The 13,636-nt window shown below is 38.6% G+C and overlaps 1 protein-coding gene across 4 annotated transcripts in view; it reads right to left on the reverse strand.

The window, feature by feature from the left end:
- Positions 1-479: 479 nt before the first annotated feature.
- Positions 480-13,636, reverse strand: part of LOC126411981 (probable aminoacyl tRNA synthase complex-interacting multifunctional protein 2) — a 33,916-nt gene continuing 20,759 nt past the window's right edge. For all 4 annotated transcript variants that reach the window (XM_050081409.1, XM_050081408.1, XM_050081407.1 and 1 more), the window contains exons 4-5: positions 2,177-2,566; positions 480-615 (exon numbers count right to left, since the gene is read on the reverse strand). In XM_050081409.1, the coding sequence (XP_049937366.1) occupies positions 608-615; positions 2,177-2,566 (398 nt within the window). In that variant the 3' untranslated portion in view covers positions 480-607. The remainder of the gene's footprint in view (positions 616-2,176; positions 2,567-13,636) is intronic.

The following is a 13,636-nucleotide window of genomic DNA, read 5'->3' on the forward strand; positions in this document are numbered from 1 at the left end:
AGATCTCATGAAAAGTGGTCTTTTTGAGAAAGTTTATCTTAGCTGTTTTCCTCCTCTGATCTAGCAAGCAGTATTACCTAGGACAGGTAACCACTGAATGGGACTAGATCTAACAGTACAAGTGATATGTCTTGTGGCTTCATTAAGCTGCACATGAATCTCTGTTGCATATAAAACCTACATCACACTGGCAGGAGGTACATGCCGATTTACCAGACATGAACAAATAGTTACTGTCATCTTTCTACCGTTATATACACTGTCCAGTCACTAATGTTTTATAGATTAATATTAAGACTGCTTCTGTCCTGCAGTGTTTTACACTGTTTATTTTTTAAACCACTTACTTCTTGTGGCATAGTTTCAAGTAATTTCAAACTATATCTGTCACTCAGGGTAGTAACTTCGTCGAATACGGATGAAATTTAGCATCACATAATTACAATAAAAATTAGGCAAAAGCAATAAATAGGACTATGTAAAATTCAAAACTCATTTCTTTATTTTAACAGTCCATTTGAGACATCTTCAGATGATTCACTTGACAACTGGACAAAGAGCTGCATGCTTTCTATGATGTCTTCTGGAAAACAGATTCTTGTAGCATCTACTGACCTGCAAAAGAAGCAAATGAACAATTAATTCACTGGACCCTAAAGGAAGGCAACTGATTAACTTACTTTATGAGATGTCCAAATTTTTAATTAGTACTTATACTGTTATCACAATAACATACAAAACAACTTGGTTACTAATGGGACAGCGGACATACTTACAAATACGAGCTAACTAATTTTCAAGCCAGACTTGCCTCCACTGACATGCTAGCTTTTTTTTTTATTTTTATGTCATCCATATCTGACAACATCTGCATTTCAAATAGAGATGCTCCTCCCAATATAATTTATATCAAGTTGTAATACACATTAACCCCTTCTATCTGCTTGTTATATAGTGGGAGGAAATCTTTTACATGTTCTGAATTACATATGGTGTATCTTTGTGGAGTTTTAGAGACAAAGAAATGGCTGGGAAAAATTTATTAATGTTCATCAAAATTTCAGTAACCACTCTTCCTGAAACTATACTTGATTTCCTTTTTATTACAACGTTTATATTATCTGCAAATAGAATAAACATAGTATCTGCTAATGTTACTGATGGAAGGTCATTGATATACATAATAAGTAATAAAGGCCCCAAGACAGAACACTGCAATATCCCATGTGATTACTTCCCTGTGGGTTCACGACTGATAGTTTAACACAGGACTCATTCATACTGACACCCTGTATTTCCTGTCGGTGAAACAAAAAGTGAATCATTTTGCAGCATTTTGTTTTGTACAATAATATTCTAATTTACTTAAAAGGATATTGTTATTTACACAGTTAAATGCCATTGAGAGAACGAAAATCAGAGATCACAGAATATACAGTTAGACTTTAAATTAGTGTCTAATGAATTAAGAGATATTGTTGTCATATGTATAAATATCCTTCTCAATATCACAACTTTTTAGAAACCCAAATTGTGATTTGGACAGCATATCATTTGTTACGAGATGGTTAAGAAGCTGCTTGTACATCACCTTTCCTCAAGTTTTCAAAAATACTGGCAAAAATAAAAATGGATGGAACTTTGATTGTATTTCTACGGTATATTGATAAGTTTCACTTATGGACCATCTGACAGCAACTGAATAAAACACAATTTTAGTGCCATACGCGTTTCGCCATTATTTTCTGTAAGGCATCATCAGTGGCAGGTTGCGTAGACAGTTTCTTACATATTACGCTCCTGTTGCATTTTTGGTGTTGTTCTTCTTCCTATGAGCGCCAATTTGCTGTTTTTTCCACATTCCACAGCACTATGCGCTGAACGCTTGTTTTAATGCAATGCAATGTCTACGCAACCTGCCACTGATGATGCCTTGCAGAAAATAAAGGCGAAACGCGTATGGCACTACAATTGTGTTTTATTCAGTTGCTGTCAGACGGTCCATATATATTTCATCCTCTGATTCATATTAGTCTTTTAGATGATAAAATGATAGTACTGATAGCAAAGAGATTTTTCATGCTAGGTGTCAACTAATCTTGAAGCACTGTTTCATATTCAGTGTATGTAATATATTGAGTTGTCGGCCCTAACAATTGTTGTAAGCTACACTTACCTGATGAAAATATTTCACTACAGCGTTGAAACCATGTAACAACATTACTTGCAAGATCTTTGCAGGTGGTTTGGTCAACCTGCTTCAGCACTGACCAGAAGGCAATGTCCGCCACTGAAGGGCTCGTTTTTCCAAGAAGATAATCAGACTTTCCTAGCTCAGAGGTGATTGTAAATATTCCTTGGAGTTTCTCTTTCTTTGTTCTACAACGAGCTATGTGGTAACATGAGTCCAGTATTTCATCAATCTTTGTTTGGTCAAAAAGATTCTCACTCTGTTCGTAATTGTATTCTACTGGTCCCACTCTGCACAAATACCTCAGGATGTTTGGTTCACCACGTACAGTTGACTGACTTATAGGAGAAATTACCATCTCCGTTTCAGCTCCAACTGAAAAAAGGGGAGAGACAGTGAGTGAGTGTCAGAACCAAAATGAAATGTTGCATCTGCTAACTTATATTTGGCGCTACTGTTTTCCACCATCAACAATAATATTAAGTATTATTGACATAAAACTAACAGTGACACCCATGATTACAATACTCGAGCCAAAAGTGACTACCATAGGATACGGACTAACAAGAAAGCTACAGACCACAGTCCATATGTAACTGGGAGACAATTCTATAATAAGTTGCCAAAAAATATAAATCAGCTCCCAAGGCAATCTTTTCAAGGGCAAGTTGAAAAATTTGTTAATACAAAGATGTTTATACTCATTAAAAGAATTCTGAGCTGCAGTACTGTTGGTTTATTCTTTTACATACAGCAGTACATTAGTGGTGGTATTGTTATAATTGGCTAATTGATGTATGTAATCATTATATGTATGGAGTGATATATCATGTGCTATGTGCTTATAACATTATTGCATGGAATGATATACAATGTGCTACTTGATGTATATATTCATTCTTGGAATGACATGATATTGATATAATTGTACAAAAAATGATGATGTCCAAGACTAAAGTTAACATGGACAAATAAACATTATTATTATTATTATTATTATTATTATTATTACTACTACTACTACTACTACTACTACTACTACTACTACTAAGTAAAGGAGTTTTGCTATTTGGGGAGCAAAATAACTGATGATGGTCGAAGTAGAGAGGATATAAAAAGTAGACTGGCAATGGCAAGGAAAGCGTTTCTGAAGAAGAGAAATTTGTTAACATCGAGTATAGATTTAAGTGTCAGGAAGTCGTTTCTGAAAGTATATGTATGGAGTGTAGCCATGTATGGAAGTGAAACATGGACAATAACTAGTTTGGACAAGAAGAGAATAGAAGGTTTCGAAATGTGGTGCTACAGAAGAATGCTAAAGATTAGATGGGTAGATCACATAACTAATGAGGAGGTACTGAATAGGATTGGGGAGAAGAGGAGTTTGGGGCACAACTTGACTAGAAGAAGGGATCGGTTGGTAGGACATGTTCTGAGGCATCAAGGGATCACCAATTTAGTATTGGAGGGCAGCGAGGAGGGTAAAAATCGCAGAGGGAGACCAAGAGATGAATACACTAAGCAGATTCAGAGGGATGTAGGCTGCAGTACGTACTGGGAGATGAAGAAGCTTGCACAGGATAGAGTAGCGTGGAGAGCTGCATCAAACCAGTCTCAGGACTGAAGACCACAACAACAACAACTACTACTACTACCGTATAACACACTACTACTTTTACGAAACTTCCTAACAGTTACAGCAACATGTTTGCAAGCTCTAATTCCAGCAATCAATTTGTCAGTATTTCTCTCTTTATCATTTTTTAGCTGGATCATGAGTTGTGTCTAGACAGCCCATTCAGTAAACCATAAAATGCAAAAGACAAGAGTTTGACTTCGAATCTGGACTATATACACAGATTTGATCCCAATTCAGTAAAACATTTAATGCAAAAGACAAGAGTTTCACTTTGAACCTGGACTAAATACACAGATTTGATCCGTCTAGAAGTACATAACATCACACATTCCACTGGAGAATGAAAGTTCATTCTGGAATTATGGCCTGCAGGTTGCAGTTTGAATGTAATAACATGGGGCAACTGATGCTTATTGTAAGGCTACAGTGACTGTTATTGGGACTGCTAACTAAAAGAATATCTGGATCAGAGCAGGACACAGTTTATGCGTAATAAACTGAGGAAAAGCAAACCTGCAGTTCACTGCAACCAATCTGTCTCTAAAATCTTCTTGCTAGCAATCTTTTTGCCAACCAGTCAGATGTGATATTCTTATAATCTTCAGCAGAGTATATACTGCAATACAAATCTGCGACAAGTTAAAGTTGTGTGCTAGACCAGTACTCGAATTTTGATATCTGCCTGTTGTGAGCAGAGCAGTACCATCTGTGCTACCATGCACACCTCACCACATAGAACAATCCAGTTTCAACAGTCTCAACTTGTCACTTGTTCTCTTCATAGCTACAATTCTTCACTGAGGTGCTCCTGTTAGACACCATTTTTAAAAAAATCTGTTTGAAATCACAGTGACTCGGTTTGTGGTAGTAATGAACTATTTTTCATAACTGACCATAAATACACATTTTTGCACTTGCATTGACCAATATGTAATTTTATATTTCACACAGCAAAAAGCTGATTTCCAATACCATGCTGACCAATCTGTACTAGACACTTTGATCAATTAATTATGCTAAAAAAGAAACATCTAAATTGCTAGCTAAAAGCTGTGCTGATATAGACTAAAAAATGTTATATATGAGGTGTGATCAGACTAAAAAACGCCATATATGAGGTGTGATCACAAAGTAACAGGAGTTTTTGTTTTTCTTAAAGAATCTTTATTTATTCGGCAACTTCAAGTTTGAAACTTCCTGACAGATTAAAACTGTGTGCTGGACCAAGACTCGAATTCAGGACTGTTGCCTTTTGCGGGCAAGTGCTCTACCAACTGAGCTACCCAATAGAGCAGGACCTTTGCCTTTTGCGGGCAAGTGCTCTACCAACTGAGCTACCCAATAGAGCACTTGCCCGCGAAAGGCAAAGGTCCCGAATTAGAGTCTCAGTCCGGCACACAGTTTTAATCTGCCAGGAAGTTTCGTATCAGCGCACACTCCACTGCAGAGTGAAAGTCTCATTCTGGAAACTTCAAGTTTGCCCCCTTCAAAGTAATCCGCCTCAATATACCACACTTGTACCAGTGCTTTTTCCAATCCTGGAAGTACTTCCGGAACTCGCTTTTTGTTATAGTGTTCAGCTTCTTCAGCGATTCTGTTTTTATTTCATCAATGGTGGCAACATGACGTACTTTCATGATAACCTTCAACCTCCGGAATTAAAAGAAGTCACAGGGAACAGTGTGCAGTGAATACTGTGACTGAAGCAACAATTTTTTTCCCCCTCCAAAAATCATGAACAAACAATGAGGTGTGAGCTTGAGCATTATTGTGATGCAATTTCCATTAGTGTCTTTGGATTGCTTCACACAAAAGGCACATAGCTTCCAAGTATTATCTCTTATCGACCTTACGACCATAAGGCACCACCAAGGATGCACTATCCCATTACAATCAAAGAAAACAGTGAGAAGAACCTTCACATGTAATCGAACTTGTAAATTTTTTTCCGGTCTTAGCTCTTCAGGCAGATCCCAATGGGATGAATGGGACTTGGTTTTGACATTACAGCCACACTGTCACCTGTTATAACATTCTTTCAAAGTTCTGGATCGTTGTCGACTTCATTCAGCAATTCCTGCACGATGTCTTTGTGACTTCGTTTTTGAATCAAAGTCAACAATTTTCGAACAAACTTTGTTGTTACATGTTTCACGCCCAAAACATCTGAAAAAATTGTGTGGCATAAGCCAAAGAATATGCCACCACCATAAACAACCTCTCTGATGGTGATTCGGTGATTTTCCAGAACCATTTTCTTTACTTCTTCCACAATGTGGTCAGTAATTGATATGCTAGAGCATCCAGCATTGTCATCCTCTTCAACATCTTGTCAACTCTCTTTGAAATATTTGTACCACTCGTCAACTATTGTCTTATAGTAGATTCGCCAAAAGCCACGGTCATTATTTTGAATGCGGTGCTGCTCTTCATTCCATTTTTCAAGCAGATAATGTAAAATATAAAGCTGATGGATCAAGTGACGATACCATGCTTGCTTGGTTGTTTGCGGTATGTTTCAAAGTAAAGTACTTTTAGTCCAGCAGCTCATTATGACGTGATCTGTACCTTAATAGCGATTGCATCTGAAGAAAACCTGAAGGTTGGTCTATTCAACATCAGAACTGCATGTTGTCCGACTCAACCAGTAGGTTTCAATGACAGATCAGGTCATGTTTGTTGCTTCAAGAAATCATTATATGGACTTAAGCAATCACCTCATTGCTCGAATAATAAATTAAACTCATTCATGAAGAAAAATGGATTTATTGATTTGACAGCAGATCCTTGCATTCACGTTCAACAGAGCAAAACAGAAAAATTGCTGGCTGCTGCTTATGTTGACGATGGTCTCATCACACGATCAACTGAAAGTGCACTGAATTCATTTTTAGACCTGTTAAAAAACGAGAATTCAAAAGAACAGTACGCTCTTCAGTCTCATGTTTAGGCATGTAAATGCAACAACGAACAGTACTGTTCCTTATCGTTAAGCTCTCATATCATTAATGTATCTAACATTTTACATACATAGAACTTGCTTATGACATTTCAAAAGTTGCTCTACAGATGCTAAACCCACTTCTTCTGACTGGATCATCATTAAATGCGTTTTAGGACATCTTCGTGGTACCTCAGACTTGGGTCTCTTCTACATTCCATATGGTGGTAAATTTTGTGCCCATGCTGTGTTGATTTTTCGGGCAACAGTAAAAGGCGACAATCAACTTACGGTTTTGTCCCAATGAGCAGAGAGACAGCTCTGTTGTGGATATCTCAGGTGCAGAAGTCAGTTGCACTATCCATTACTGATGTGGAATTCATTGCTGCCAATGAAGGAGCCAAGGAAATAGTATAACTTAATTGACTGTTATGTGAGATTAGTGGAAAAAGGGACACAACTGTATTATTTAATATAATGATGGTGCCATTAAATTAATGAAAAATCCAGTGTGCCACAAATGTTTTAAGCACTTTATTATATTGTTCTTGAACACTATCAAATGGGAACATCAATGAGGAATGTGTGTGTTCTGAAAATCAAGTTGGAGACATGTTTAAAAAGCCTTTAAACTCAAATTTAGTGCATTGTGTATTTAGTATCCCCACCACTGGATATAGGGACACACATGAGATGTCATAGGTCTCTCAGCAAAGTCGTGCGGAAAGCTAACACAGATGGTGCCTGCAGAGCATAGTGAGCAGACCCGCTGATCCAGGTGTTTACTTGCCAGGCAAGTCAGTTCTTATGCCAAGATTGATTAACACAGACCCGGCTTCCACATCACAGCGTGCTCTTGGTTTTGCCTACTAGATGTTTCGGTCATCCGGAGTAGTTGCATGTGTGCTTTCTGCGTACCAGTCTCTAGGTTGTCTTCAAACTTGCTGCTCTCCATAGATTGACCCTGATATCGAGTTTTCCCTGTTCTGGGGTTCAGCTCCCTAGCTTCCTAGTAGAGCATCCACCATCGACTAGAACAGGCCGGTTTAGTGGTGCTGTCACACCTGAGCAGATACGCATGTGACGTTTTGATTTTTTCTAGTAGCATTAATTTGTGGTCACCATAGACCCAACATTTATGCAATACTGGCAGGAAAAACAGCTCAGCAGCAGCAGATGCAGGATCTGCTCAAACACAATATGGAATTGATCCATCCTCATGCAGCACTAGTGGCAGGGCAGGCACCTTCAGAATAGCCTTTTTTCAGAGCAGCCTTCTCCCCCACCACCCCTGATGCCATTCACCAGTTTTGAAGTGTTGAAAGAGAGATTACTTGGACTGGTTCTTGATGCATTGCTAGGTGAGGTGCATGCTGGTTCAGCTCATAAGACCACCTTGTTATTGTCCAGTAGTGCTGGTTGTACGAAATCATGCATAATTTGAAGCCCTCTACTAAGCCTGACAAAACTTAACTTGAGGATGTTGAATAGACCAACCTTCAGGTTTTCTTCAGCTGCAGTCGCTATTAAGGTACAAATCACATCATAATGAGCAGCTGGACTAAAAGTACTTTACTTTGAAACATACCGCAAACAACCAAGTGAGCATGGTATCAGCACTCGATCCATCAGCTTTATATTTTACATGAAGTACCTGTTGATTATGTACAACATGTTCATCTTTGCTTATTCAGTATTCTGGACATCAATTCTATGTGGAGGCACTACAGTTGTAGTCTACCCATCGCCGCAAGCACTCCAGACAGTCAAGTGCGGCCTGGATCATTGACCTGTGAGTGCTCTCACGCAAGCATCGGTTCGAGTCTCCATTCTGCTTCCTCATATGTAGACTCATTAATCAGGGATGTGATTGTCAAGTTAGCACCACGAGGTCCAAACTTTCGGGACATTATCTCAGCAGTTGAGATGTAATGAACGAGCGCGCTCGATTGGGAACGATTTCAGTACGGCATACATTTTTCCTACTGAAAGATCAACTCTTTATTCCAGTGGGTCCTCTTGCTTGCTGCAGAGGGGTACAGCTGTCAAGTAATTGTCCTTCCGGTGTCTTGTCTGAGTAGTTGTCCTTCCTGTGTTGTGTCCTCACATACCCTAACTATGAAATGCATCCCACTGGGGTATGTCCCTTATGAAGGCTATGGCATGGCACCACAAATATTGAATGGTGATCGATCTTGACACTGAACATCACGTGTGGGCTTCTCTTGCCTGTGCACAGAACCAGTCCGCAATGACATGTCAGTTTTCCCCTTGGCCAGTTGCAGAGCACCCTTGGGACTGGGTGCACGTTGACAGGCCATTTTTTGGGAAAAACGTGGTGATAGTGGATGTGTTGTCCAATATCATGTATGTAGTAAACTACCTCTTACGGTGACAACAGCAACTATTCATACATTGTCAGTTATTTTCGTTATCGAGGACTTCCCTGGATCCTCATTTCTGATAAAGGTTGGCACTTTGTGTTCAGAGAATTTGCAGATTTTTGCATTTGCAATGGTATCCAGCATCTGACTACCACTCTGCTCCACCTAGCTTCTAAGTCAGAGGTTCAGTGGTTCGTGCAAACTTTTAAAGATGAGGTCTGTATCTGTCTTGTTCCGTGACAATGTGCTGTCTAGCTTTCTGGCCAGTACTGGGTGACACAGGTTATGTGTGCAATCTGGCGGAATGCTTGCATGGACACCAACTGTGGAGCCTCTTGGATTTGTTACACACCAATTACACACTGAGTCACATGCCCCTGAATATCGCAGTCCACCACCTTTCCCTTTTGGAGCTGCCATTTGGGCATAGTCTTCTGGCTGGGAGTGGGTGTGGCTTCCAGGTGTGGTGGTGGGCCACAAAGGTCGGCATTTGTTCATGATGGATGTTGGTCACGGGCATCTGGCTTGTCATTCAAAACAATCGTGTATGCAACCTGTTGGAACTGCAGTGCTGCCATCTCCATGTCATCCAAACAACAGAGTCATCCACGACGTTCTTCCAGAAGGAAACTCCCAACTGTGACAGCTTGTGCACCTGCTGCAGTCCCCATTGCTTGTGCCATCATCCTATTTTCATCCATGGAATAGTTGCGATCGCAACTACTGGTGCTGAGTTCATAGACTTGGAATCTGTGGTCTCCTTTCCCCATTTTCCTGTGGGTGAGTCCTTGCCCTCACTGATGCAGGTGGACCACATGTTCCACCAGCAATTTGGCTTGCATCAGCTGGGTTATCGTTGCCTACTTCGGTGGTAGACCCACTGCCAGGGCATCTCTCACACTCTCAAGTTTTGTGACAAGATGTCGTGGTAGCAACTAGCCCATTTTCAATCCTAGATGTCCTTTTCATGGGGGAGGGATTTAGTGTCTTGACCAACGGACATACATATGAGTGCAGATGAGTTGGCATGGGTCCCATGGCAGAGAACGACATGTGCAGAGTGTAGTAAGGCAGACTTGCTTACCCAGGTGTTTATTTGCCAGCGGCGATACAGTGAACCAATTAGTGCTTAGGCTGAGATCAAATAACATGGACCCTGCTTTCACTTAAGCTATTGGTTCAGTGTGTTAGTTGTTCTGATCATTCAGACTGGCTGCTTCCTCTGGGGCAGTCTCTATGCAGTGTTTGGACACTCTGCTCTTCGTAGTTAGACCTGGTGGTTCAGTTTTCCCTCTACTGGGGTTCAGCTCTCTGGTTACCTGGTCGAGCACCCATAGTTGGTAGAATAGTGATGTTTGCGGTGACAGGACAGTTTATCGCCTATGTCACCCCTACGCTGATACAAAAGTGTACCGAGACAGAACTTTGTAATTGATGTATTTTATTCCATTATTATTTTGTTTTTCTTATTGAAAAGCAGTTTGTGCACCACAGTTTGATTTTGGAAGAAGTACTGAAGTAAATAAATCAAACTTTGATGTGTTTTCTACTTCCTCCTACTGTGGTAACTAGTTTTGAGTTCTCTGTAAACTCTGCTCTAAGAGTGTGTATTTTATTCCTTTTGTTTATACTTTGTCTCCGTGTGTATTGTTTATGTATAACCATGTTACTGTATATAAAGTACACTATTCTTAAAGGTGTTGTGTTCTATTCTTACAACAACAGAATAGATTCATGTTTGACTTTAAACACACTAAATGGCTACATCATACCAGTGAGTTGGTGGAAGTAGGTATAAATTACAATATTGTCAACAAGGAAAGTGGATTCCACCTAAGCTATGTGTAGGATGTTGCGCTACCATAAATTCATCTAAAATGCTTCTAGCTAACATGACGCCTGATGTCTTAGAAGCACTTGACGAAGGTGAACATGTAACAGGCATATTACTTGACCTTAGCAAAGCATTTGACACGGTAGACCACAAAATACTACTAAACAAAATGGAGGCACTAGGAATAAGGGGAACAGTAAATAATTGGTTTCAATCGTACTTGGAAAATAGGGTACAGTGTGTAGAGATCTCACAAACGAAGTTCAGCAGATTGACAAAACACATTTCCAAACCAGAACATATTAACATAGGAGTCCCTCAGGGAAGTGTGTTAGGGCCAATACTTTTCCTAATATATATCAATGATTTTCCCCAGAGTGTCAAATACGGGGAAGCAATACTATTTGCAGATGATAGCAGCATCCTTATCAGTGACGAGTCACCAGACAAATTGAGAGACAAAGCTGAAGAAACTCTCGATCATGTATGCAAGTGGGTAGTAAGCAACAAATTAACTCTCAATATTAAAAAAACAAACAGTATTAATTTCCACATAAATAAAAAACATAATAACATAGGCCTAAGAGTTAAAGATGAACTTATAGATTGTGTCACAAACACAAAATTCCTAGGAATGCATGTTGACTCACAGCGTAACTGGACTGACCATATTGCAGCACTAGAAAAGAAAATTGCTACTGCTTGCTATGCACTCCGGATAATTATGTCAGTATGTAATAGTTCATGTGCTAAGACGACATACTTTGCATATGTGCATTCAATAATTAGTTATGGCATAACCTTCTGGGGTACAAATGTGCAGAACATACAAGCGATTTTCAAGCTCCAAAAGAGGGCAGTACGAATAATAACAAAAAGCAGCAAGAGAGCTCACTGTACTGATTTATTCAAAACCATGGGAATCTTGACAGTACCATGTGAATACATCTTTCAGACTGTGATATATATAAAGAAACACATTGACCAGTACACTCAAAACAGATCTATACACCAACACTGGACTAGATCCTGCCACCATTTGCATCTCATACGAAAAAACAAAACAAAAACCCAAAATAGTTTATTATTTAATGGATTAAAAATGTATAATAGACTTCCAGAGGAGATCAAAGCTGAAACTGGAATACATGCCTTTAGGAAAGCTGCAAAAAATTATTTAGCAGATAAATGTTACTATACTGTCAAAGAATACTGTAAATGACATGTGTTCACCTCAATTCATGCAAGAGTACCTTTGTAAATTTATATTTATCTTTAATTAAGATTGGTATGTATTTGTTTTGTGTAATCCATGCAAGAATACATTTGTAAATTTATATTTATTTGTAACTAAGATTGGTCTGTATTTGTTTTGTGTACAAACGATTAAGTTGCACCATAGAAATATGTGCTACCAGAAGTACTATTATGTATATACTCATTCCATGTATGCAGTTGACGACATCCATACAACACAAGTTGTCTACGGATGAATAAATAAATAAATAAATAAATAAATAAATAAATAAATAAATAAAACAATTGGGAAATTTATGAAACCAAAATTTCAAGACAGCCTCTCTGAAGATTACTATTGAAGATTTCATTGGTTACTATGACAGCTACAGAGAGATAATATTACAAGTTTAAAAGTTCACAATGAGCAAATATTTACATTATTATTATTATTATTTTTATTATTATTATTAATAGTAATAATAGCTACAAGACAGCGCACGATTCTGTTGACTGTCAATCCTTATTCAACATCTTACAAGAAAAGTAGCTTGACGCAAAAACACTATGACTAATCAGACAGACATTGGCTGGCACAACACGTTAAATTCATGGGTGAAATCTATTATGACACCTTCATGAGCAAAACTGGATTATGTGAAGGTGACAGATTATCCCCACTATTGTTCAACATAGTTCTGGACAAAGTAATATATGAATGGGAAAAAGAACTGAAAATCCATGCACACTAGCAATCAACACGACTAGGGTGATTCCAAGACAAGACAGAAATCTCAAACCTAGCTTTTGCAGACGACCTGGCCACACTCTCGGTTAATGAAGTAATGCCAAAAAAATAAATAGAAATACTAAAAGAATGTGCAAAAGAAGTTGGCCTGCAAATCTCTTTCCAATTCTTCTGCTCAAAATTAAACATACAAAATATGACAAGATAAACAGAGTAACACATTTCAAATATGTAGGTGAAATCCTCTAACCTAATGGAGGAGAAAAGATCTCACAGAAGACTTGACTACAAAAAATGAAGAGAACTTACAACAGAGCACAAAACACACAAAATAAAAAAATGCATGTCCATTCAAACAAAGATCAGACATTACAACACAGTAATCAAGCCTGAAATACTGTATGCAAGTGAGACACTAACAATCTGAATGAAGAACGCAAAATCATGAAAAAATTCTCTGGCCAAAGCTGACAGAAGAGGAATACAGATTACACTCTGGGAATATACAGAATAGATATCAAACCCAGCAGCATATGTCAGAAAAAGAAGGTTAAAGTTCTATGGGCACATCAAAAAGACTCAACAACAGTATTCTGACATCCATACGAGGCGTCATGTCAACAATTCCATGGATCACACAAGTCAAATTTGATCTAAAAAAAA

Source organism: Schistocerca serialis, chromosome 1 (genome assembly GCF_023864345.2).
Source record: "Schistocerca serialis cubense isolate TAMUIC-IGC-003099 chromosome 1, iqSchSeri2.2, whole genome shotgun sequence".
Taxonomy (NCBI): Eukaryota; Metazoa; Arthropoda; class Insecta; order Orthoptera; family Acrididae; genus Schistocerca; species Schistocerca serialis.